The sequence below is a fragment of the Neolamprologus brichardi genome, chromosome 4 (assembly GCF_056152115.1).
Source record: "Neolamprologus brichardi isolate AB-2024 chromosome 4, ASM5615211v1, whole genome shotgun sequence".
Classification (NCBI taxonomy): domain Eukaryota; kingdom Metazoa; phylum Chordata; class Actinopteri; order Cichliformes; family Cichlidae; genus Neolamprologus; species Neolamprologus brichardi.
The window spans coordinates 25,624,520-25,650,775 of NC_142107.1; the positions used below are offsets into that span (position 1 = coordinate 25,624,520).

The window sequence follows — 26,256 nt, forward strand, 5'->3', positions numbered from 1 at the left end:
GATTACTGAGCATGTGGCGGGAAAATTCCTGTTGGTGTGCAACACTCAGAGATGGCAGCGTTTCAAAGCTAGCACTGCTCAGCAGTTTCAGTCTTCATGGTTATTATTTGTGGAGGAGTACACGGTGAGACCTATCCCACCATCCCAGCTGCCAAACAGCAACGGGTGGGAACGCCCCACGGAGGTCGCCCATCTGCACCCTGCAGAATAATTTCATGACACATCAGGTTGACCCAGACCGCAGCTACTGCGGTTGGTCTGCAGCATCGCTTCCTCAGGAGCATTTCACCCACTGTTTATCTGTGAATAACAATCAGCACAGAGAACCACAATTACAGCTTCAACGTGAGGAGTCACTAACACCAAAGCAACTTCAGGCAACTGTTGTTGTGATTTGGTGCTAATAAGTAATCCTGAAGTGACTTGAACAGAGAGACTGATGAAGCTGTTGGGAACGTACAAACTGGAAAACCATGAGGGACAAATATGTTTGACCTGAGAAACCAGAGAGCGAGGACGCAGGAGCAGAGGAAGTCCTATCCTTTTATTTTTCCCTGATATCGCTTCTAAATCAGCGAGAGAAGACCACACTAACACAGAATGCTAAGCAAGACCAGAAATACAGAAGCCTGAATCCGCCTTTGTATAACATTGGGATGCTAGCATTAATTAGCATATGTCTGTGTGATGCTCCCTGTGGATCAGGCAGCTTGCACACCTAGCCAGTGTTGCCAACTCCTCAGTAAGGAAAATCGCTATTGGCTGTCCTAAAAGTCGCTAGAAGTCGCTAAATGACGTCATCACCTAATTTGCATAATTGGTCATGCTAATATAATTGTAACCTACGTTGTTGGAGAGAGAAATAACATCGTGGAAGAGACATAAAGTGAGTAAAAAACGTCCTAAATGCAGTTAGAATTTATTTAGAACTACAAATTAAATTTCTTTTAGCAATTATTGTTTTTAATGTCACAATTCCAACCCTGCTCCTTTATCCAGGCTTCGACCGGCAAAAGTGACCCGAAATAGGCACTGTGGAGGAGTTACTGTGTGTGTGTGTGTTTATAAGTAGTTTTAAACCTTGTGATCCACAAAACAGCATAACAGTAAAAGAAGAACTAACTGCGTTACAGTCAGTGCGGGAGCAGCGGCTTCGCTCATGCGTGGTTTATTTGCAGTTTGGACGCATAGGTGTGAATGTCTCCTGCAGCTGGGGGAGGACTATCCTCCGCCCGTGAGCGCTTTAGCACGGGCGAGGTGACCAAGGCAGCACCGCTGCCTGTTGAGAGTAAGAGCGATACGCATTTTCACGTCAAAAAGTCGTCATAAATAAGTCTCCAATAACACCAGAAAAAGTCGCCAGATTTGTCGCTAGTCGCTTTTTAGAAAAAAAGTCGCTAAGGGGGTCTGAAAACTCGCTAAATATAGCGACAAAGTCGCTAAGTTGGCAACACTGTACCTAGCATGCTAGCATAAATTGATAACTCCACCCTCACTTCCGGCTCCAAGATCCAGCTCGGTGACGGAGGCGAGGCTTCAAAGGACGGAGCTCATCGGCAACAGTAGCCTGTGGCCATCTTTTATATACAGTGTGTGCTGCGGCTCCACTAAATGTATAAGGTCACAGAGTTTAGGATTCACATTAATCAATAATGGTGCTTTTGTGTGCTGGAACACATCTATGAGCAGCTGCAGCAGATGCTGAGGCTGGTCCCGGGTCAGCTGCAGGCTGCAGTCTGATGTTTGGGAATGACTGATGTTATTTTCTCACAGCCAAAATGGCGTGACTGACTGCAAGGGCGCGAGCGTGGGCCAAGACATGTGGGCGGGAAAATGCTGCTGCGCCTCTACTCGGGTCTTTCCGGCCTCCTCCGGAGCGGCTGAACACGCGCGACTCACAGAGCAGCAGCAGCCGCACAGCAGCGCCGAAGAGCCGCTGGAGAAGCTCCGCGACCCGCCGCCGATTTTAACCCAGATTTCCGTCGGGAACTCGGGCAGGCGGTGGGCTGGGGGCTCGGGCACAGAAGAATGAGAGAGCCCTCTCACCGCAGGGCGCGCAAACATGAACGGGGCCGTGTATATGTCGTTCTTCCAGGGCCAGCTGGAGTCCGTGCTCGAGCAGGTCGTTCAGCTCGCTGTCCAGGAAATAAGCAAAACGGTGGGCTCCAGTCTGAACGGCCTCCTGCTGGAGACGGCCGTGAAGGAGCAGGAAAACCGCCGGCTCGGGCTCCAGCTCCAGGCGCGGGAGAAACGGGGCCGAGCCTCCGCTTCAGACGACGGAGGAGGAGGAGGCTCCCCGGTGGCTGGTAAGAACAAAGCCGGGGAGAGGGCGGATAGCGGGCGGGCGAAACCCGAGCAGCAGCCCGGGGGACAGGGCACAGGGCCTGGCGTGCCCACCGACACACGCCGCCTGGAGCAGAGAGGACGAGTCGTGGGTAGGCACCCGTTACACAACACAGACACACACACACACACGTTTCACTTCCTATTAATCCCGTTTTCCAAAAACAAACAAACAAATACGCCCGCTGGCCAGCAGGAGGCGCTGTGAGCAGCCCTCGTGCTCCACACTGTTTCACTTTAGTCCTGACAAATTCAACGTAATTATGACGTCATCCATGAGTGAACAATCAGCTTCCAACCAATAACGCCGTCCGACGCGGTGTTCGGTCTCAGGTGGACGACAAACTACGTGTCCGACGCTCCTCCGCGTCCTTCCAGGCCGACTTACTTTGACCTCGCCTGGACGTTTGAGTTGATCCTGTTTTTTCGATTGTAACAAATAAAACACGTCAGCCTTCAACAGGAAACCGTAAAACAGCGCGTGGTGGGACACCTGAGCGCCCGCTGAGCCCTGATCCTGCAGTGCTCGGTGGACACGACTTACTTGATGATTTGTGAACGAGTCCACGTGTTTTAGTGTTTTTTGTGACATTGTGGAAGCTCGCTGGATTTGACGTGTATTTCACGGGCTCGAACTGGTTTCCATGGAAACACTGCGACCAGTCTGAGAGCAGCTGGCTGTGGCGTTTGGAGGCGGTGCTACGTGTTATCTCGTGCAGGTGTGATGTCATCTTTTTGATGAAAAAAGGTGACGCCTGCAGGTGATTGGACAGAACACTCGGCGTGCTGGGGGAGCATTTCAATTGGTTCTAATGTGTCTGATACAGGTGAAGCTGGACGCAGCGACCCTGCAGAGAAACGTGAACTCAGCGGCCTCGTTTGCGTGTAATCGCCCGTCTGAGGAGAAGTCGAGGAACTCGAGTGTGAACGCTGCAGGGCTGAAAATAAAAAGCGAGGTGTGCAGCCCGAGGATCGTAAAACAAGCCACCCCCTCCCCGCAGGAAAGGAGGGGGGCTGGTGAGGAGGAGGGGGGCGTGCAGAAGACCGCAGCAGAAAGGGAGGAGGACATGCTGACTATCAACCCGACGCAGTGACTTGAGTGACGCCTCAGTGACGTTTCATGGATGTCGGGTCAGATTCATCAGCCGGAGCACGACCGCTCCGGGCCACGGGCGTCCGCAAGTGTGGCGTTCCTCATTTGTGGAGGTGGGAGGAGCCTGCCGGAGAAAAGACTTCACAGCACGAAGCTGATTCGGCCGGTGGGACGATCTCAGTGATGACCGCACAGGTGCCCGTCCTGTCGGGTCATGATCACCCTGCAGGAAGCGGCTCGGCTGGAGTCAGGAGGTCGTTACAGACTGGCGTCTCACGCCTACGTGCTCGTTTCAGGCTGAATGTGTCGGCACGTTGTCTGTTGGCGCCCTGCGCTCTGACCGAGTCCGAGTTGGTTCACTCTGAGGTTAAACTCGTAAATGTCACGCGGCTCTGAAATGCTCCCCAGTCAGTGTTTCTCTGTGGATGATTCACCGTGACGCCGAAGTCGGACCCGAGTGGACTCGTGGATGCAGAAACTGAACCCACCCCCGCACGGTGTGCTCGCCTTACTCGCCATTCCAGTCAGGTCCCTGCGGCAGGATTCTCCTGAACGCTCGCTCAGACTCTGCTCTGCTCACGTCGTGTTTGCAGGTTTTACACTGTGAGCGCTTTGATTCAGTAACATGACTTTTTCCAGATGTTTACATGAATGATGTCACTGCACAGCAGGTTGGAAAAATGTCTGACGAGCAAACGTCCGCTCGCCGTTCAGCAGCTGCCGCGTTTAAGGATGAGAAACCTTTAATTTATCACACAAGCGGCAAAGACGTCAGGAGTGTGAGGGACTCCACTTTATCCTGAAATTCCCACAGGAAATGGTTTGAACCGGAGTAACCCCACGATGAGCGCCCGCTGTGCTGAGGTCTTCACGCCACACACTCCCTCTCTCTGCACTGCAGCGGCGTCCACATGCAGGGACATGTGAGCAGGAGATAAAAGACGCTCTCTCGCATGCATGCACACATCTGTCGACTGCAGCACGCAAACACGCTGCTGAGCCCCACCCCCCACGCCGAGATTACCAGGTCACCGTCATGCACTGCCAGAGTTCAGGATATCAGCGATGGCGGCGTCAGAAAGCATCAGTTCACTTCCTAACGTCCTCATACACACCCCACAGGTCAAAGGTCACACTGCTGTGTGTGGATAGAAAGGATGACGATGTTTGACAGCTGGTGAAAGTCTGAGTTTCACAGAGTGTCACTGAAGTATCCACGAATCCGCGTCGTCTGCTCGGCTGCAGCAGCTTTAATGAGTCGTCACTGTGACAGAATCAGCCAATCAATCGATCAATCAAAGAAAATAGTTGTTTAGTTGTGTGAAGCTCCGCCCTGCTGGGCGCTGCAACCTGTGATTTCACAGCCAGTCTCTCCAATAATTAGCCCCGCCCCCGTCTCTGTTCCACAGACCAGCTGAAGTCCGTCATGGAGCAGGTCCTGGACTTCGCCGTGCGCGAGCTGACGAAGATCGTGGAGGCGTCATTCGACGACCTGCTGCTGGAGATCACCAAGATGGAGCGAGAGCAGCAGCTGCTGGAGAAGAGGCTGGGAAAGGGCGCTGAGCGAGGAGGCGGGGACAAAGGGAAAGGCGGCGGTAGGGGGAGGAGGGGCTCGGAGAACGACTCTGTGTCCCCGAGCGGCTCAGAGGACGCCCGTGAGGAGGTCGCTGTGGTCACTGCGCCCAAAGAGACGCCGCAGACACACGGTGAGTGATCAGCTGTCGCACTCTGACCGGCGCTGGTTGTGATTGGCTGTCACAGGTGACAGGTGAGTCAGATCAGGTGTGTGGCGTGACTGTAATCTAACCTTCTTCCTCCCCCTCTCCCCCCCCAGTCCCGGAGCGCCCCCCCGTCCTCTCTGTCTCTCAGGACTGGGTTCCCATCCTGGACAAAGTCTTCGGTCAGAAGTGGTGCAGCGACGTCTGGAACGTCAAAGAGGTTGGCGGGGGTGGAGGAGGAGGAAGTGGGCGGGGGTTAGGAGAGAGTGTGACTCATATTGTCCCCGCCCCCACCCCGGCAGTGACCCTGGAGCCCTCCCCCTCCTCCCCACAGCAGGACCCCCGCTGGACTCCTTTGGAGGACATGGAGGTGTTTTCTCCTGATGAAGATGAAGCTGCGGGCAGTCTGATAAGCGCCGCCGCCGCCGTCAGACCTCCACCCGGACCTCCAGCCGGACCCCCCCTCAGCCCCACATGTGAGGCACCTGCAGTTTATCCTCAGTGCTTCAGGAAATGTGTAACATGAACAGGTTTATGTTGATTAAATAAGGAAATATAGCGTGATAGATGTTTACGCTCCTTAAAGCAGCGTGAATGGAAACAACTGGATCCTGTAACAAAGAGCAACATTAACCCTTTAAGACCTACCATAGAACCAAGTCCGCCTGAGCTTATATTATATGTTTACATGCTGTGGAGCCATTTTTGGGAGCATTTCAAGTTGCTATACATCAATACAACCATTACAGCCTAAATTTTAATAATATGTCTGCATTAAGTGCATAGTAATTACATAAATTGCAAAAAAGTGCAATAAACTACAAAAAATTGAAAATCGTTTTTGTTTTTTTAACATATATTTCTAGTTAGAGAAATTTAAGAGGCTTATCCCTCAAAACTGTAAATACAAAAAAGTTGCACAAAATAGTTTCCCACCACAGGAAATTTATTTTGAGTGTCTTCATAGTTTTATTTTTGAAATACACCAATTTTTATACACTGCAGGAAAAACGAAAATAAATATTATAATGCAAATTTGCAAAAAAGCAGCATGTGCATCAAAATAAACTATTTCCAGCAGTGCAATATGAGTCCTAAGCATCCCAGAAACCACACAGAAAGTCATAAAGTCAAACATAACTTTTAAAAACACCAGTATAGGCTCATGAGGCCCTGATGGTAAAAAAACTACATTTCCGCAAAAATGACGTCACTTCCGGTTTCGGGCAGGTCATGGCGGACACACGATAGTTCGCGCTGACGTCTATTCTAACGTAGGAAGTGTTATGAACAGCTGATCGGATCTGCAAAGCGTGTTTCTGGAATATTATGTTTTTGTTGCTGCAAGTGCTTTTTATGCAGTTTTTGCAAAGCTATATGTGGAAGGAAACTGTGACCGAGGACAAGCTGATGGCATAAGATGTAAGTACAACTCCTCCGGTTTCATATGCAAAAACAATTATTGCGCTAGCTCACGTGGTTGCAGAGCTACCGGGATTTAAAAATAGTTACGCAAAACAGAGCGTGCTGCTCAGACCGGTTTTAAAGGGTTAATGATCATTTATATGTATGAATATTTCACGGCTGCGCTTTAGTTTTGGGTGCGACCTGTCCAGGTGTGCCCCGCCTCTCCCCCTGTCACAGTGATAGGCTCCACCCCCCATGACCCTATAAGGAGAAGTGGGAGAAACGGGATGCATGATTTTGAGTTTCATGAATAAAAAGTCAGAAAACTTAAAGTGTTTGTAAAAATATCTGATGATGTTTTTATTGAGAGGAATCTGAAACTGTGACCTTTGACCTCGCTCCCTCCTTCAGGTCAACGGTCCTCAGCCTCCATGCTTCATCGCCTCCTCACGCTCCCCTCCCAGCTGCTCGATGACGATGAGGAAGCCACCGCCAAGGAGACGCTCGGGTGTCTGGCGTTTGACGGCTCCATCAGGCCGCAAGACGCCGTCGAGCCGCCTGCTCAGACCGGGAGAGAGGAGGAGGAGGGAGAGGAGGAAGACGAGGAGGATAAAGGGATGAAGGTGAGGAGTGCACAAGAGGGCAGGAAGCAGACAAAGGTTGATTTTTAATGTTTAGATGGCGAGCTGACATCTCTTCCTGTCTTTCAGCGGAAGCGGCGGCGGGTTTGGTCTGAGTGCGAGGAGTGCGGCCGCAGGTTCAGCCGGATATCCCTCCTGAAGGCTCACCGCCAGACTCACAGCGCCGGAAACGCCGCCACATCGTCGCCTTCGTCGCCGCCTTCGTCGCCGCCCACCGGAGCTGCCTCGCCACTCCGCTGCTCCGACTGCGGCAAAAGGTTCTCCTCGGCAACGCGTCTCCACAGCCACATCCGGACTCAGCATCACAGCGACCAATCCTGATCTGGGACCAGACGGTACGCAGGCGAGCGCAGCAGGACGTTTTCTTCTGTTACAGACACTTTCACAGGCCACAGGAAGTAACTGCAAAACTGACCTCGAATCAGAGCGGCCTGCTCTCATTGGTACCCCGGAGCGGGATCCCGGGTTCTGAACGATCCGGCTCGGCGACAGGAAACGGAAACGGAAACGTTCTGCCAAAGTTTTTTTTTCTAACTTTGATGTTTGTTTCTTCAAATATTTAAAATTCCTGAAAGTTTTCTCTTTTTTATTTCTTAACCAGAAAAACTTCAGACAAAACAAAACAGTCGCTGCGTCTGAAATTCGGTTATTTTCAGATAATTTTTTTAATTCATAATTTTTCTGAAATTTGAGCTCAAAACAGAAAGAAATCTAAAATTGTCACGTTTATTAACGTTTCGTCGAACAACAGGAAGACGAGGAAAAATCTGACATTTATTTGAAGTTTATTAGAAGAATTTCAAAATTAAAGCCTCAAATTCAGGAGGACGATCGGTGTAAAGTCTGCATGTCTTTGGGTTTGTACGGAGGCCAATTCGCACATTTGAGAACCTGGAAACGTTTTTTGGAGGTCAAAGCGTCACGACAGTGTGAATCTGAACCAGTGCAGAAACCTTTGAGGCGGAGGAGGTCAAAGGTCAGGGGTAACTGAGGAAAAACACGCACACATCCTCCTCCTGTAAATTGTAGGCTTGGTTTTTGCTTCTTTGCGCGCTGCCTGCTGGTTTGTGTCCGTGCGGCGTGCACACGTTTTCTACTCGTTTGGTTTTGAAGTGCCCTTTTTTAGGTTTCTCTTTGGATTATCGTCGAGTCCACGTCTGTGGTTTTATCAGCGTTCCTCGATCAACTCCGAGGACGGAAACAAACAGGGAAGGAACAGCTTCCTGTCCATCGGAGGTGTCTTCAGTTGCATGTGAAGCTCAGCGGTGAGCTCCTTCCTCCTTCCATCTCACCAACACAAAATGTGTCACACAGAATTTCTTTGTTTTCTCATATTTTGTTTGTCAGACATGATTTAACTCCATGAAGCTACGAGTCACCTCAGCGTTAGCGTTTTACCCACAGACTGGTTAAACCAGCTGACACAGCAGTCATATTATGGGGTGAGGTGAAGCTAGCAGCTACAGCCGCCTGTGTCACCATCCACCTATCTGAGGCCACGCCCCTAATATTGCAACCTTTAAACAGGTGAGTTGTGAAAACATTCTGCCCCCGTACAGGTTCTACAAAGGAGGAAATGATCCACAGAGACCAGCGTGTTTATTTTAACATGGGAGTCTAGGGGGGGCTGACTCACTGCTGCCTCTGCTGGGCGTCAGAGGAACTGCAGCCGTCAGTTTATATCATGAAGGCTGGATTATGAGATCGAAACTTTGACTTATTCTTCATTAATTCAGGATTTCGTAGGCTGTGAAACATTTTGATTTTATAAAGGCAAAATCTTCACTTTTCTTGCACAACTGGGCTTCCGTAGCTCATCAGCTGGAGATTTGATCTTTGGTAAGTCTGCTGTGTTCTCTACGGAAGCCCATTCCTACCAAAAAACATAACATTGGGTTTCACTTGGAGTGGCAATTTTTTTCCCCTGAATTAAATTTTTTTGCTTTAACATTTGCATTCTTACATTTTTCATTATTTATATCAAATTTTTCACTCTGTCAAAGAGTTAAATGCAACGTAAACATCTGTTTTAAGTCTTTTAGTGTTCGCCAAGTCAAACTCTGAATAAGAAAATCTAAAGATTTACTCTGCGTGTCGTTTTCATGTTTTGCTGGAGGAAGAGGATGGAGGGAGGAAGGATCAGGTGACAGGAAGTTATTCATCCTGAGAGTTTTTATCTCTGAGAAATGTCAGCACGAACAATCACAGAATCTGTTGTTTCACGCAGCGTAAATGTGTGAACCTTTTTTTCAACTCCGAAGCAATACGACGGCGAGCTCTGCAGAGCGCCGTGGTTCGATTTGAACAAGCACAAAATGAAACCGTCTGCGAGCCGGGCCGTCTGACCGTTGGAGGATCCAGAACTCAGGCGAAAATCAGACTTTTTTTACTGTCCTGTCTCTGCTTCACCGACTGCTTCGTCTCGTTCTCGTACCTCATTTTTCAAGTGTTTCTTTGACTTCCTGTTTCCATGAGACCTCATTACCTCAGCTGAAGCGCAGCGGCGAAATCTCACCTGATCAACGAGCAGATTTTAGTTTTTCCACAGGCCTGGTCTGACAAACCACTCGACATGAGATGTTTCTTTGTTCTTTATGTCTTTATTCTTTGAAGGTTTGATTCATACGGAATCCAAAATCTGACAAAAAATGTTTGTTTTTTTTGGGTTTTTTTATATTAAGTTGAGTTTAAGTAAATAACTGTTTACATTAGTGAAGAATTTAAAGGTGTAAAGGTGTAAAAATGAAATTCTTTTTATTGTCAAACAGAAGTTTAATTTCCTGTCAGGATGCTCCGTGTGTACAAAATCAGGTGATAAGAAAAGCTCACTTTTTTGGTTTTTACGCACCGGCGGCAGAAGGATCAGACGTCCGTTAAAGTTCAGAAAAATCCGAATGAGCTCAATTTGGCCGATCTCTCTCTAAGGCTCCCTCCTTGTGCGCCTCCTGCAGCCGCCCCTCGCTCTCTCCTGTTCTTCAGCTGACGGATTAACCAGATTGCCCCATCCCAGCATCCTTCTCTGCAGCAGCCTTTCCATCAACTGTGTTGGCCAATAGGAAAGTGGCAGAGCGCCCTCTGGTGGACAGACTCCAACATTGTCACTCCTGACGTGGCTGTGGGGCGTTTCTTTGGTTAAAGCTGTAGACAGATGAGGAATGCCAAACACCGGGCGGCGGATAAAGCTTTCTTCAGCTGCTCCGTGAATCCTCGGGGTCTCCGTGGCCTTCCTGACAGAAGCCCAGAGCTCTCCTTTTACTTCAGATGTGTGAAGCACTAAATTTGCACCGTTAATATTTTATTTAATATGATTTTAGGGTTCTGGACCTCTAAACTGTGCATACATGAATAAAGCTACAAAACTGCTTTGTTCAAATTTCTACATTTCAGTAAAAACTGAGAACTTGTTGGACTTTTGAAAACCTCGTGTGGCTGCTTGTGCTGACAGAATTAACCGAACCCAGAACATAAAGTCCAGACTGTATTTTTCCCATCGGTCGGCCGGATCGCTCCATTCGTCAGATTTTACTTCCTGAGAGTTGAAGCCTGAAGCAGCTTCGCTCAGCATAACGGGACAGAACAAAACTGGGCGGAGGTGCCAGAGGAGATGACCTGAATGAGAGATCACAGGTTTATGATGACGTCAGGCCTTTTTTTCTTTATGTCACACAGCTGCCATCACAGGCCATAAATAGACTGTATGTAAAAGATGGGCATAAACAGTGGTCAGCGCGTTGAGCTGAGTTGAGCTGACGGATTTTACCGTCTCAGCTTTCAGAAAGCAGATGTGATGCAAGAAGATGGATTTCTGCACTGACTTCCTGCCCCTCCGTGACTGATGGGACCAAAATCTCCAAAATAAACTTCCTGTTTTCTCCAGTCAGACCTGAACCATAAACACATCAGAACAGGGTTTACTGAGCTCAGATCAGCTGAGCAGGATGCTCATTTTCCCATTCGGACCAGAGGAGGCGCCTCCTGCTGGACACCAGAGAACAGCCTTATGTCCATCTTTTATGTACAGTGTGTAGGAACAAGCTTCGTCCGTTTGACTTTAATGCTGCCCTGAAGAGTCGGACCACTGATCGTTGGAGATATCATGTGACCTGTTTAACCAATGACAACTCCTCCTGTCCTTGTTTACACAGAGGAATGCATCTGCCTAGAAACAAACATGATATTAGAAATAACTTTGAAGAGGAGTGGCGTAACTTTGTTTAAAAACCTGGATATCAACATAAATGCGTGATACTACTGTCGTCATTTGTTTATGTGCTGTTTGACGCCCATGTTGGAGCTCCAGTAAATCTGATCTCAACGCAAAATGTGAACTCTTTCCAGATGGTGATAATTGAGTGAAACCCTGATCTCTGAAGTTATAATTAATGAGTAACATTTCCCTGCTGGTGGTCTTTATTCATTTATTGTGTTTGTAGCTGACCAGATGCATTTCTCTTCCAGAAGAGGTCCGTGGCTGTAACGTGTCGTCGTATCATTTCTAGTACTGAAACATTCGTGCAATCTCATCGCAGAGCTCTTCTTTTTTTTCTTTTTTGTTAGCAGTGAAAAGTGGTTGTGTGGTACTCGTACTTCAGTCCTTTGTAGTTAAAACTTTGGGTGTGACAAACTAATAAAAATCCTTAAAAGTTGGCGAGTTCCTCAGGGAACAGACGTGTGAATGAGGGGCGAACGGGTTTGTTTTTTTCATGTTAATATTTCCAGTTGGAGGTTTTCCTGTAAGTCGGGCTCTTTGTGAAGACACGGGGGGGAACTTGTTTCGGGGGTGGGTTTGTTTTAAACTTTAAATATGGATTTCTACTTCCTGTTTAATCTTGATGAACGCTGTATGTCAAAGAACAGTTCATCTCATTTTTTGGATGTGATGCAATACTTTTTATAAAATGTTCCCTGTTTTTTTATTTTATTTTATTGTTTTTTTAATGGACATCAGCCAAATGGTAGATTGATTCAGGATTTTTATTTTTATTTTTAAAAGTCAGACTTGATGTGACCTTTGACCTTGTGTGACCAGTGTCAGTTCTGAGTGAGTTATCAGACTCTGATGTGTTGGTTGTTTACTTTGTGCCTGGTTTTATCAGCGCTGCATGGGCTGAATGTCATTAAACACCAACTTACACGGTCTGCCATGATGATGATGATGATGATGAAGGCTACGGTGGCTGTTTTTTTTTTTAAAAAAAAGAAAGAAATGTATTGCCTGTTTTAGTCGAGCAGAATGGGTACTTTGTAGTGTTAACATTCAAAGGAAACAAATAAATGTTCATAACTACCGGCTGGGACGCTGACTGTTCTTTAACCTCCTAAGACCCGAACTCTTCCACGGCAGCATTTTTGATTTCTCTTTGATATTTGGGCTGATTGGGGCCCGATGAATGTAAAAACAAAGAATTACCAGATTTTTTTTCCTTATTTTTGTCTTTAAGAAAAATGAGAGCCACATATGAGGATATTCGTTTAAAATTTTGATAGAACAGTAGCAGCATAATGTCCTCGTAAGTGGATATCAGGCCCTTGTAGAGGAAAATTGAGTATTTTGGTCTAAATAACCCAAAATGTGATGCCAGGTCCTAGGTTGAGGTTAAAGTGTTTCCAAATTTAGACTCAAATACAAAACGTTCATAAAGGCTAAAAATACCAAACTTTGACACGAAGCTTCTATAAGCTGCTTCGCCTTGTCACAAGGGGGCGCCACAGTGGGAAGGTCCACCTGTTTGATTTTAAGTGACTCCCCCCCCCAAGGGGATTTGGGTCTGTGGAATCAAACCACTCTCACTTTCACTTTGCCCTGAAACAAACACCTTGCCCCCTCCTCTTCCTCAGCCAGTATTCACCTGATTGGCAGGTTTAAACAGTAGGTGGGTAGGGTCTCTTAAGATGACCATATAAGGACAGCCAATCTGTGTGACTGTGATCAACATTATCAATAAAAAAAACAGTCCTGCATTAATACAGGGTGTATCAGAAAGAGTCATCTGATTTCAAAAGGCTTTGAATAAATTTCAGGTTTTACATACACCTACTGGCAACTATGGGAATGCCAGCTGTTTCATACACCCTGAACTTGTTTCTGTAAAATTCTTAACTGGTAGCAGGACAGATGGCGCGCTCTTACTTTTGATATATTTTGCAAGAAAAAAAGTATTTTATTTGAAAGATATTTTCAAAGACGCCCACCTGCTTTTGTTCAGCTAGCTGGCCCCGGTTTTAGCAGCTGATACCCGCCTTAATAAAAAAAAAAAAAAGACGCCCACCCCATGGACACGTGCTGACGTCACTCGACTGCACTTGACCGCCTTGACCCGGCTCAGCGGGCGCGTGCTGTTCCCTATTCATTCATATTAACACACCGGCGCGTGCGGATGGAAACAAGCCGAGATCAAAGGGAGCGCGAGGGGACGACGGTGTCTGTGTTGCAACAATGTAGCGAGCGCATACCCGCCCTGCGCGTGCACACACCGAGAGCTGTACCCACCTACTACCGTTGTCATAGTTACCTACATACCCGACTGAACGGGTATGTGCACGAGCGAGAAGGGAGGGAGGGAAGGAAGGAAAGGGGGGGGAGAAGCGAGAGAGGAAGGAGGGAGGAAAGGAAGGTAAGAAGGAGGGAGGGAGCGGAATTAGTCAGTGATAGAGGGGAGGAGAGGAGGCGAGGCGGCGGGTGTTCTGCCGAGGTGGACGTGGCGGGTCCGGCGGAGTGAGCTACGAGTGACGGGCAGCGGAGCCGAACCGAGGTGGACAGCAAGCCGGCCATGAAGCGGACCACCCGCAGGTAACGTCCTGCCGTTATCGGCCGCCTGCTCGGCGTCGCCGCCGCGTCGCTCCGCTCGGTTTCCTGCCGTTTTACCGCGCCGCCGGACGCTCGATGACCGCCGTGCTGCCGCTCGGGCTCCGTAGTTTGTTGGCTCCTTTTGTGTTGCGATGTCAGCCGCTCGCCGTAGCGCCGGAACCCCGGGGAGGGGGCCAGGCTAACCGCTGCCCCCGCTGCGCCCTCTCCCCGCCTCACTCTCACTTTCTCCCCCCGCTAGCAGTAGCAGCAGCAGCGCGCTAGCTTAGCAGGCTGCAGACGATAAACAAGATGGCCACTGGCTAGCTGCTAGCTAGCTAGCCAGCCAGCCAGATAGACATGGCAGCCTGCCCGTCTTTGTAGGGCTGTGTGGCGGCTGCGGAGCGTGTCCTTCCGCTGGCAGCCGTGGGTTTGTGTGTGCGAACCGCAGTAAAAGTTGTGCAGAGTTGGCGAAGAATGTGGAGGTGTTAGAGCGACAGCGGAGAGGAGCAACCTCCGGGGAGAACCACCGCCAGCAGCCCGGGAGGCAGGCAGTGCGGCGGCTGCGTGGCGAGTGGAGGGGCCACCTGAGTGCTCGCGGGGTGACAGGTAATATGGAAGGGAGGAGCGCAGGTAATGTTCACCTGAGCAGCAGGGAGGCTAGGAAGCTGCAGCACTGTGCACAGAGCGGCTGTTCTACTTTACCTGAAAACTTTTCAGTGCATGTGTGTGGGAGGCCGCTGCACACACAGCTGCAGCAGCTGACTGTCTCTTCTAATGACATCCTGCTCCTGCAAACAGCGCACCTCTGCAGGCCGACCTGTGCCCCATTTACAGCTGCCACCACATCAGCTTTGTCTGCATGATGGCGGTGACCGGCTGACTGCAGTCTTACTGTTGTCATGCACCAGTGCAGAAACGGAACCGCAGCAGCTGTTTATAGGGATGTTCCCAAGAGTCATCTCTAACGTTGGCGCTGGTATCTGCTCCCCTGAAAGTGTAAAAATGTTTGCTGTAAAGTTATTCAGAGTTTCAGGCGTGCTCATGCTGCAGGTGCAGCCTCAAAACCTCTCACCAGTCAGCACACATTAGGCGCCAGGGCCGGACACTAACGGTGGTGGCCTCAAGCCCCTGGGGGGCGTGGGGGGAATCCTGGTTTCAGAATATGCTTGCATACCTGGCCTTCATGCTCAGAGGTGCTGCAGTGTTGGGGGTTTCCTCATGTTACTCTGATTGGCTTTAGCTGCTGTTGTCATGGTAATCAACTCCTCTGTCTCTCTACAGGCTCGTGATGGTCAGCCGTACCTGCTGACATCTGGCTGATCTTTCACTACGTCATCGTTTTCCAGAGGACGCTCTCAGGGACTCCCACCCCCCCTTCCCCCCCCAGCCCCTCCTCCTGTGAGGAGACGTCACCAGCAGGAGGGGAGTGGAGGAGGAGGAGGACTTTTACCAACCTCAGCAATACCTCAGGTGTTGAAACGGAGCAGGTGAGGAGGATTAGCTCCGCCCCCTCACCATGACAGACTTGGAGAGTGAGTGCCTGAGCCTGGGCCTGCCCCCCGAATGCGGCTCGCCTCCCCTGCCGCTGGACTCTTCCCTGCAGGTGGACTGCGGCGCCGGGCCCGTCGGCTCAACCCCGACGCCCACTCTGGCCCTCCTCTCCTCCGACTGTCCCACGCCCACGCTCAGTTCACTGGCGGCGGAGATCGCAGAGCCGCTGGTGATGCTGCCGTGCGTGAAGAGCGAGCCGGAGGACGGTGACCTGGACCCCATCAGGACCGTGGACCTGTCAGAGATCCAGCCGCTGTCCACCGCTGAGCTGGGCCAGGACCAGATCAAGATGGAGATCAGTGGCCTCGACTACATCAAGTCTGAGCATCACGGTCACCACGGGAACCACCACCTGGGGCCGTTTCACCACAGCGACGTAACCGAGCTGGACTACAAGTTGCACTACGAGCCGAGCTCAGTGTTCGACTACATCTCCCAGGTAAACACCGGCAGCTGAGAGCGGCGACGCTGTCATTGTGTTATTATCGTTATTAGCATTCGTGCTTTTTCAAAGTATCTTCATAAATTGGGTATAAATAAAGTTTTTCATATTCTGTGAATAAAAGCGCCCACCAGAGTCCATTTAAATTCTGCTGACGTAACAGAAACCCTGAGGTTGTTTATCCTGTCAGAGCAGCGTAAAAGGCTCCGTCCAACTCAGACGCCGTCGACGCCAAGCTGTTCGCTTCATTGTTTACTTCTGTTGTGTTTGAAAGGTCTGAATATGTCACATAAAGATGTGGCGTGTGTTTTGTTGTATCTTTGTAGAAGTTTTGCGATCCAGCCGAGGCGCGCTGTGAGTGTGCGTCCGCTTCATGTTGTTAGTGCGATGGACGCTCTCACCTTTATGGACACCTGAGGTGATGGCGGGCGCTTCACGATTGCAGCTGCTGCCGTGTTTTCCTCGTGCTCCGTGCGGCCGTTATGCTGCAGGTTGTCATGTTTTGTCGGACGGTCCAATCAGTTACGCTGTTTGCGAGTGCTTCACCTTCTGCTGTGGCTTTTGGTTGCGTCCTGTTTGTTTATCTGACTTTAATCTGGTGTGCAGGGGACAGCTGTGATTGGCTCATGTAGGGAGAATGAATCGTCACTATTGGTTGATCGTGTTTAATTAAGTGCGGGGAGACAAAATCACGGCGGAGATTTAAATTCAGTAAATTTGCAACCCTGAGAATTTTGCCAAAGCAGGAGGAGCCCAGGAGTCAGGTGTGTGGTTGGCAGGTAATTCGTCGCACACCTGAGGGTCAGAGGAGTGTGAGGAGGCCCTGTGAGTAAACCAAAGCATACAGAGGTTATTAAAAGTGGTAAGAGCAACACAACGAAGTGATAACTGAGTTTAATTTTTGCCATATTTGAGAAGTTGTAGTGTTTTTAGACGTGCTCTCCCTCTATGAGACTCTGGACCTGATCTGTACTAAGAGCAGCTCCCGGTGATGACGTTCACAGAACTCTGTGTTTCCTACGAACAAAGATTTATCCCAAAGTTGAAACCTGTTAGGACAGCGGTCCCCAACCCCCGGGCCTCGGACCGGTCTGTGAGTCGTTTGGTACCGGGCCGCGCGAGTTGAGGCTCAGGTTTTGTTTTCAGGGTTTTTATCGGTTTTCAGCGTTATTTTGTTATCGTTTTTTATCGTTAACTCGGTTTTCCTGGGTCTTTTCACGTGTGTTATGAATAAATCTTCTTTTTTTCAGTACCGGTACTAGTTTTATTTTGTTGTATTTATCCGCAACACCTTAAAAGCCGGTCCGTGAAAATATTGTCGGGCATAAACCGGTCCGTGGTGCAAAAAAGGTTGGAGACCGCTGATTTAGGAGATGAGAGCATTTTGGAGATGACCTGGAGTCAGAGCTGTTTGTATATGAAGGAAAGGGCCTCAGTGCTTCCTTTATGACGGGGATGGGGGGACTCCAGGCCTCGAGGGCCGGTGTCCTCAATCCAACACAGCTCGTTTAAATCTCCTGAAGTTGTAACGAACTAATCATGTGATTCAGGTGTGTTGACCCAGGGTGTGATCTAACACCTGCAGGACACCGGCCCTCGAGGCCTGGAGTTCCCACCCCTGCTTTATGAGCTCCTTTAGTGTAGTAAACACTTGAGGGTCCATTTATGAAAGGAGATATTTCCATCGCATAATTCATAGCAACGCTGTCAGACTGACTGAAATGCTCGAGAACATCAGGCTGTAAACATCACGCTGACTCAACGACTCTGGACTCAGCGTGGGACTACAGCACAGGTGTCCAACTCCAGGCCTCGAGGGCCTGCAGGTTTTAGATGTGTCCTTGATCCAACACAGCTGATTTAAACGGCTAAATGACCTCCTCAGCATGTCTTGCAGCTCTCCAGAGGCCTGCTAATGACCTCAGGTGTGATGACCCAGGGTGAGATCTAAAACCTGCAGGACACCGGCCCTCGAGGCCTGGAGTTCGACACCCCTGCTCCACACAATTAATGATAATCTGGATTTATATTATCTGACTTTTTATACAACCCTCATTTACAAACACTCTTTCCTGTGCCTAATCGCCTTGTCTAACAGTCCCACTCTCGCACTCTGGGTTCAGTATCTTGCCCTTCAGTCCACTGACCTTCTGATTGGTTGTCTCCCTACCAATCAGGAGGCTGTGGCTCTTGGTCAAAGTGCATAATAGGTTCTCTGCAGTTTAGTAGTGTCTGCTGTTGTGTTGCTGTCTTACATGGTTGTCGTGACTTTTCTCTTTTGTGAGTCGGGTCAGCGATGGAGGAAATCTTAGATAACCCAAAACATGAAGTGGCTTCCCTCCGCTGGTGTCCTTCACTGTGTTCATGATGATGTTTTTATGATGAAGGTTCCTTCTTCGTGTAGATGGTTCCACATTTAAGCTGCTCAGTAAGAAAATGCTGTTTCCCTCGGATCAGGAAGAACCTCAGCGAGCCGCTGCAGGTCTGTTGCTGTGGCATGGAGGCAGCTGAGGTTATACCAAACTGTCGGCAACAGCCGACACGCTCATTTCCACTCTGTGTTCAGTCACAGAGGCTTCATAGAAGGACGCTGGTGGAGTCTTTGGCTCAAATATTTTACTGTAATGAGCAGAAGTGATGGAGCAGCGGCGCCTCACTGTGAACGACGCTCGTGTCGTCACCGTGTTCGTCCTGCGCCTGTCGCTAGACGAAGCTGGGAGTCGTCGCTGCGAGGAGCTCCGAGAGGAGTCTCGGCTTCTCCTCATCATCAGGCTCACGACTACAAATCCTTTTAATGCAAACACCTGAGCTGATCCCACTCCTGTTCATCTCATTTAAACAGCTTTATTTAAACAGCTCAGAGGGACAAACCACGCACTGCATCATTCTGAACACATATTTGAATGAAGTAGGGCTGGGCGATATGGCCTTAATTCATATCGCGATATAATTTGAAGAACGTGCGGTAACGATATATATCACGGTATATGCTTTTCTTCTGTATAACGTATTTTCCACACTTAAAGTCCTTTAATGTTCTCAAAAATCGAGAGTGTGCCTTATGTATGAATTCTGGTTGTGCTTACTGACCTCGAACCGATTTTGGCAGAAATCTGTTAAAAAATGTTTTAGTACAACTTTGGTAAGCCGCACTGCTGATGGATCGTCAGAGCATTACGGCTGCCGTAGTGAGGAGCTTCACGGAGTAATCTGGGTCCTAAACTCCGTCTGCTTCAGGTCCCAAAGTCAAACGAACACTGAGAGTTAAAAACGGTCTAAATTCTTTCATCTTTAATTAAATCATCAGCGTTGCTGCTTTATTGGGTGTAACAATTAAGTTTAACATCCATGAAAACAGAATTTATTAAATTTAACGGAGTTAGAAGTTAACAGGAAGTTAGCTCGCTAGTTTACACCTAAACATTTCATACCATGTTCTGACTGAGATTTTTGAAACTAATTCAAACGTACAGCTCTGCTATCACTTCCAACATAAATGAAGACAGAAAACTAAACAGCAGTGGCGTTTGCAGGGTTACTGAAGTTGGACTAGCTGGTATATAATGTTGTGCTACGTGATTGCTAGCGACACAGCTATGTTAGCATAACATTAGCACAGTGAAGCTGGAGGATGAACGCTAACTTTTTTCCACTCGATAAAAGTTAACGTGAGGGATTCTGGTGGTCAGGGACAAATGCAATCACATAGCAGGATGCTGTACACGGGCCAAACTTCAGTCAGGAGAACAACTGAGATCATTCATCCACAACACGAGGTTAGTCATTAATATACTGCAACAACATGGGAATAGAGCAGCTGTAGAGAGAATTCAGCATTAATGAATCAATGTTACGGAAGTGGAGGAAGCGCAGTTTTTGGCTTTCCCCATATTTCAAAAGTGCTTCATCTCTTTGCATAATCTCTGCAGATGATAATGGTTGTAGCCGCTGCGATGCTTTCGACCAAAACAGGCGCAGCTTGATGACATCATCAACATGCGCTATCGCGATAGAGCGATAGCGCATGTTGATGATGTCATCAACATGCGCTATCGCGATAGAGCGATATAGTCAAAATCTCCATTGTTGGCCAAATTTATATCGTTTATATCGCCCCTAATATGAAGCAGAGCCTGAGCTTTAGCCCTGAGGCTAGCCATCAGTTTAGTAATCGAGTATTCTATTGATTGAGTAATTGGATACTTTTGTCTTTGAAAATGCAGTGTTACCTATAAAAACATTTCATTTTGTATTTATCTGCTATATTTCTTTTAAAGAAAACATCTTAGTAAGAAATTACAAGTACAGTGATGTTAAAATAAGATACATGCCTTAGTTTATGCTGTGTGTGTGTGAGAGCGCCTCTAAAGAAGCACATGGTGGCTGCCATGAAGAAAGTCGAGCGTGTCGGCATTCTCGCCATCGAAGCAAAAACTGTTAGTTTGAATAATCGAGTTATTTGATGAATCGTGGTGAGGATGCTGCGTCATTGTCCGAGGTCTGAAAGATCAGGGCTGAAACTCGGTCACACAAGACTCTCTCAGTGCGTTTTGTCCTTTTAAACAGCTGAATTCACAATAAAGTCATTCTCACACTGTGTGGGCCACGCCTCTGTGAACTCAGGTGTTTTTAAGCCTGATTGGCACAGGCGTATAAAATCCAGCACCTGCAACCTGGAAGTGCACAAAGAGCCGTCCATGGAGGTATCTCAGGCCCGCGATGGATGATGTGAACGTCCCACAGACACTGACGTCTTGTAGAAAGTCTTCCCAGATCTAGTGGCGGTTGATAAAAGCTGCAGGTCTGTGTGGACAGAAAGCGTGTGATTGAATCCCCGTCCACATTAATGCCGTCTCGTACTGACCGTGATGCTTCCTCTGTAGTCTTTTATCAGGCAGTTTACTGTAGAGTCGAGCAATAGCAACAAAGAGCAGAGAAATGCAAAGATTTGTGTCTGAGAACAGTGCAGACATGCAGCAGTGTGAAAACAGCAGAATAGCATCAAACATGAGTGCAGGAACATCTGCTGCATCTGCTGAAGGTCACGTTTCTTCCTTGAGGTTTTGTCACTGAGAGCAGACCAGAAATCAGAGGCTGGTTTGCTGTTCTTTATCATTTAGCCTGGAGAAATAGTTTGTTGCTTTATAAGAAAGCCCTCCACAAAGCCAGAACAGCTTACTATTCGTCACTGACTGAAGAAAATAAGAACAACCCCAGGTTTCTCTTCAGCTCTGTAGCCAGGCTCACAAACAGTCAGAGCTCTGTTGAGCCGAACATCCCTTTAACGTTAACTAGTGATGACTTCATGAACTCACTAATGAAATGTTGGTCAGCAGACCTGATGTGCTCGATGCTCAGGTTGAGCAGATGTGACTGCAGCTGTTTTCTTGTTGCAGGTCACTGACACTCTGGAGTACATCAAGTCGGACCACCACGTGGACCTACAGTGTTACTACACCACCGATCTGAGCGCGCTCAAGTCGGAGTACCCCGAGACCAACGCCATGTCCGCCCACCTGCAGCACAACGGCCTCGAGTCCATCCACATGGCCGAGCTGCGCACGGAGCTCAACAAGCTCCGCCCCGACTCCCTGCTCTTGGACAGCATCGGCAAACCGGACGCTGAGTTCGCAGGGGGGGCGCTGTACGAGCTGCAGCCCGCACACGTGGGGAAGTCCTCCACGGAGGCGATGATGGCGGCAGGAAGGGCAGGAGGGAGTCTGGTGGTCACGACTAAAACGCAGAGCTCGACGGTGAGGAAACCTCGCAACATGCAGGGCGAAAAACCATTCTCCTGCACGCAGTGCGGGAAAAACTTCAGCACGCTGGGAAACCTGAAAACGCACCAGCGCATACACACGGGCGAGCGGCCGTACACGTGCTCGCAGTGCGGCAAGAGCTTCGGCCAGGCGGGCAACCTCAAGCGGCATCAGCTCATCCACACGGGCCAGAAGCCGTACGTCTGCGCCCACTGCCCCAAAGGCTTCACCAAAGCCGACGACCTGCGCTCGCACCAGCGGCTGCACACCGGCGAGCGCCCGTTCATCTGCACCACCTGCGGCAAGAGCTTCAGCCAGTCCAAGGAGCTGAAGGCGCACCACCTGAGCCACACGGGCGAGCGTCCGTACTGCTGCCAGCACTGCGGCAAGAGCTTCACCAAGGAGACGAGCTACCGCAACCACGTCCAGATCCACACCGGCGAGAAGCCCTTCACCTGCTCGCAGTGCGGAAAGACTTTCAGCAACTCGGGCGTCTTAAAAACCCACGAGAAGATCCACACGGGCGAGCGGCCGTTCGGCTGCACGCAGTGCGGGAAGAGCTTCGGCCGTCTCGGCCACCTGAAGGCGCACCAGCAGATCCACACGGGCGAGCGGCCGTACGCCTGCCCCCAGTGCGGGAAGACTTTCAGCCAGTCGGGCCACCTCAAAGCACACGAGCAGATCCACAAGCGAGAGCGAGCGGACACGGCGAGCACCAGCAGTGACGGCGGCAGCAGCGCCGTGGGCAGTGACAGTAGCTAACTGCAAACCCTTTAACCTCCGGAAAAACAAAGTATTATTCCTTTTTTTTTTTTTATAAATACGATATATAAAGCTTTTCCTCATGAGTTTTTCTTACATTTTCATACCTTTTGTGCTCTTTTTGCATTTTATCTGTGGGCAGGGCGGACTGACGCATTTGCTCTTATGCAAGTGTCTGTGTGTGCGTACACGTTATATACCGTGTGTCTGGGGTGGCGGGTGGGTGGGGCTGTAGATAATCTTTAAACTGGACTGACTGTAGAGTACCAGGACTTATTTTTGGAGACCTTAACAAGCACAAATACTTAAGAGACCAACAGTTTGAGTACTTCATTTTTGTATTTCCTGTTTTTTACTGACTCAGACCAGCAGTTCCTGACAGACCGTGACCCCGTTTACCGAAAACTGCACTGACACGCCATCTCGGTACGCGCTAAAGGAACACGAAAGGGTCCAAAATCCCAGCCTCCCATTCTACAGCGCACTAGAATCGGGCTTCGTGTCCAGTCGCTCTGTGGTGTCGCTGATAACTGATGGAAGCTTCCTCTGTAACTTAAATCTGTGACCCGAACGATATCGGCTGCAGTTCTGATTCATTCAGGTTTCTGTGAAATATCTCACGAGTCTGCTGCGCTCTCCACCGTCCCTGCAAAGAGATTAGCCTGGAGAAATAGTCTGCTGCTTTATAAGAAAGCCCTCCGCAAAGCCAGAACAGCTTACTACTCATCACTGATTGAAGAAAATAAGAACAACCCCAGGTTTCTCTTCAGCACTGTAGCCAGGCTGACAAAAAGTCAGAGCTCTTTTGAGCCAACCATCCCTTTAACGTTAACTAGTGATGACTTCATGAACTTCTTCACAAATAACATTTTTATCATTAGAGAAAAAATTACCAATAATCATCCCACAGATGTAATATTATCTACAGCTACTCTTAGTACCATTGATGTTAAGTTAGACTCTTTTTCTCCAATCGATCTTTCTGAGTTAACTTCAATAATTACTTCCTCCAAACCATCAACGTGTCTTTTAGACCCCATTCCTACAAAACTGCTCAAAGAAGTCCTGCCATTGATTAATTCTTCGATCTTATATATGATCAACCTATCTCTAATAATCGGCTATGTACCACAGGCCTTCAAGGTGGCTGCAGTTAAACCTTTACTCAAAAAGCCATCTCTAGACCCAGCAGTCTTAGCTAATTATAGGCCAATCTCCAACCTTCCTTTCATATCAAACATCCTTGAAAGAGTAGTTGTCAAACAGCTAACAGATCATCTGCAGAGGAATGGTTTATTTGAAGAGTTTCAGTCAGGTTTCAGAGTTCATCACAGCACAGAAACAGCTTTAGTGAAGGTTACAAATGATCTTCTTATGGCCTCTGACAGTGGACTCATCTCTGTGCTTGTCCTGCTAGACCTCAGTGCAGCGTTCGATACTGTCGACCATAATATCCTATTAGAGCGATTAGAACATGCTGTAGGTATTACAGGTACTGTGCTGCAGTGGTTTGTATCATATCTATCTAATAGACTCCAATTTGTGCATGTAAATGGAGAGTCCTCTTCACACACTGAGGTTAATTATGGAGTTCCACAGGGTTCAGTGCTAGGACCAATTCTGTTTACATTATACATGCTTCCCCTAGGCAGCATCATTAGAAGACATAGCATACATTTTCACTGCTATGCAGATGACACCCAGCTCTATCTGTCCATGAAGCCAGATAACACACACCAATGAGTTAAACTGCAGGAATGTCTTAAAGACATAAAGACTTGGATGGCCACTAACTTTCTGCTTCTTAACTCAGATCAAACTGAGGTCATTGTACTCGGCGCTGGAAAGCTTAGAAATATGGTATCTAAGCAGATTCTTACTCTGGATGGCATTACCTTGGCCTCCAGTAACACTGTGAGGAACCTTGGAGTCATTTTTGACCAGGATATGTCCTTCAACGCACATATTAAACAAATATGTAAGACTGCTTTCTTCCATTTGCGCAACATCTCTAAAATTAGAAATATCCTGTCTCAGAGTGACGCTGAAAAACTAGTTCATGCATTTATTACTTCCAGGCTGGACGACTGTAATTCATTATTATCAGGATGTCCAAAAAACTCCCTGAAAAGCCTTCAGTTAATCCAAAATGCTGCAGCAAGAGTACTGACAGGGACTAGAAAGAGAGAGCACAAACTTAGTTACTGATCAGAGCTCAGATTAAAGAAAGACATGTGTTTACGTTATTCCAGGAATCAGATTGATGATGGTCGACTGTTTTCTTAGTTTTCCCCTCTTTTTTTTTTTTTTTTTTTTTTTACAGGAGCTGTAACGTTTTACAGTGTTGCTGTTGTAGTAAAACCTACAAACTAGATGGAATGGATTGGTCTACCTAGGCTTTTATTTTGAAACTCGGTGGAATCTCTGTGCCTATTCTGTCCAGCCGGGGAATTGGTGGGTTTTTGTCGGTGTTTTTTTTTTTTTTTTTTCTTTCTCTCATGCTTGTCAGCCGGCAGTGACTTGAATTCGCTGAGTTCACTGACAGCAGAGCGATCAGCGATCCCGCTCGTGGAAAGGGAAGCTCGCTGTTCTTCCAGTTTTGATTTTCCTCATTGATTCTCGAGGGTAACCCTGTGGGCGATAAACGGGTGTAGTGGGTCATGAGGTTGAGCCACAGCTGCAACATGAAGCCCCTAACAGAGCCTTCAGTATTCTCATAAGTGTACGGCGTTCGTGTCTGCGAGCTCGTGTGAATCTGACCTTGGACCGACTCTGTTACAGCGTTGTAGTTTTTATGTGAAAAGAAGAAACGTCGCATTTCTCGGTGAACGGGGTCTGACCTCTTCAGGTTCGTCCATTTGTGTTTTTGGCAGTCAAAGTACTTAAACTCAGGTGAGAGTACTTCCTGCCAGTTTACTAGTATTTTACTTGCAGGTGTGGGTACTCGCAGGATGTGGATGTACTGTTAAACTCTTTGATCTTTTCCACGTTTTTATTGAGCAGTATTGATTGATCGGGACACGGCAGGCGTCTTTTTGTTGCTGATGATAATCACGTGACGGTTTATTATTATTATTATTATTATTATTATTTTTTAATAATTTGTTAAAGTCAGTTTTTAGCGTTGTTGGGCTCCAGAGGACCAAAATTCATCATCAGCACAAAGGAGCCCAACCCCCCCTCCCCTCCCGTCTAGATCGCTCACTGTGTACAAATCTATTGATTATGTAATTCCTACAAAATAAAATGTAATAAAAGTTAAAAAAAGAGAAACAGAAGGTGGAGGCAATTGAGCATCTTGTACTGGAAGAAAGTTAATAAAGAAACTAATGATACATGTTGCAGTTTCCGTCTGTTTCTGCTGGAATGTGTCGGCTTGTTTTCAGAAACAGGAAGTCTGCCGTCCTCACAGGGGGGGTTATCTATAGAGACCAAACAGGTTGTATGGAAACAAACTCAAAAGCTTTAACATGGGAGTCTATGGGGACTGGCTCACTGCTGCCTCTGCTGGACACCAGAGGAACTGCAGGTAGGAGCTGCTGTTGTTCGGTCTTTAACGCCGAAACACTCGTTTTTGAAACATCCTACAGGTATCCACCTTCTCAGAGTAAGAGCCATAAAAATGTGGATGATTGTGAATAATAAGCTGGAATAGTTTGGGACCTTTTATTTTCAAAGTTTTTAGAATTCATCTTACTGTGATCGATTTCTTTAACAGCTGATGCAAAGATGTATCTGTTTTGAATTTCAGTT

At 48.1% G+C, this 26,256-nt stretch overlaps 2 protein-coding genes across 2 annotated transcripts; both read left to right on the forward strand.

The window, feature by feature from the left end:
* The first annotated feature begins 1,690 nt into the window (after positions 1 to 1,690).
* si:dkeyp-113d7.10 (uncharacterized) lies at positions 1,691 to 12,486 on the forward strand. Its single transcript, XM_006805262.3, has 5 exons — positions 1,691 to 2,435; positions 4,846 to 5,142; positions 5,271 to 5,630; positions 6,973 to 7,184; positions 7,272 to 12,486. The coding sequence occupies exons 1-5, from the start codon at positions 2,063 to 2,065 to the stop codon at positions 7,521 to 7,523; spliced, it is 1,494 nt and encodes a 497-aa protein (XP_006805325.2). The 5' UTR covers positions 1,691 to 2,062; the 3' UTR covers positions 7,524 to 12,486.
* A 1,306-nt stretch (positions 12,487 to 13,792) lies between these two features.
* LOC102795709 (uncharacterized) lies at positions 13,793 to 23,705 on the forward strand. The gene is made up of 3 exons (XM_087840201.1): positions 13,793 to 13,992; positions 15,271 to 15,979; positions 21,379 to 23,705. Exons 2-3 carry the CDS (start codon positions 15,506 to 15,508, stop codon positions 22,501 to 22,503), a joined length of 1,599 nt encoding a protein of 532 aa, XP_087696327.1. The 5' UTR covers positions 13,793 to 13,992; positions 15,271 to 15,505; the 3' UTR covers positions 22,504 to 23,705.
* The last annotated feature ends 2,551 nt before the right edge of the window (positions 23,706 to 26,256 follow it).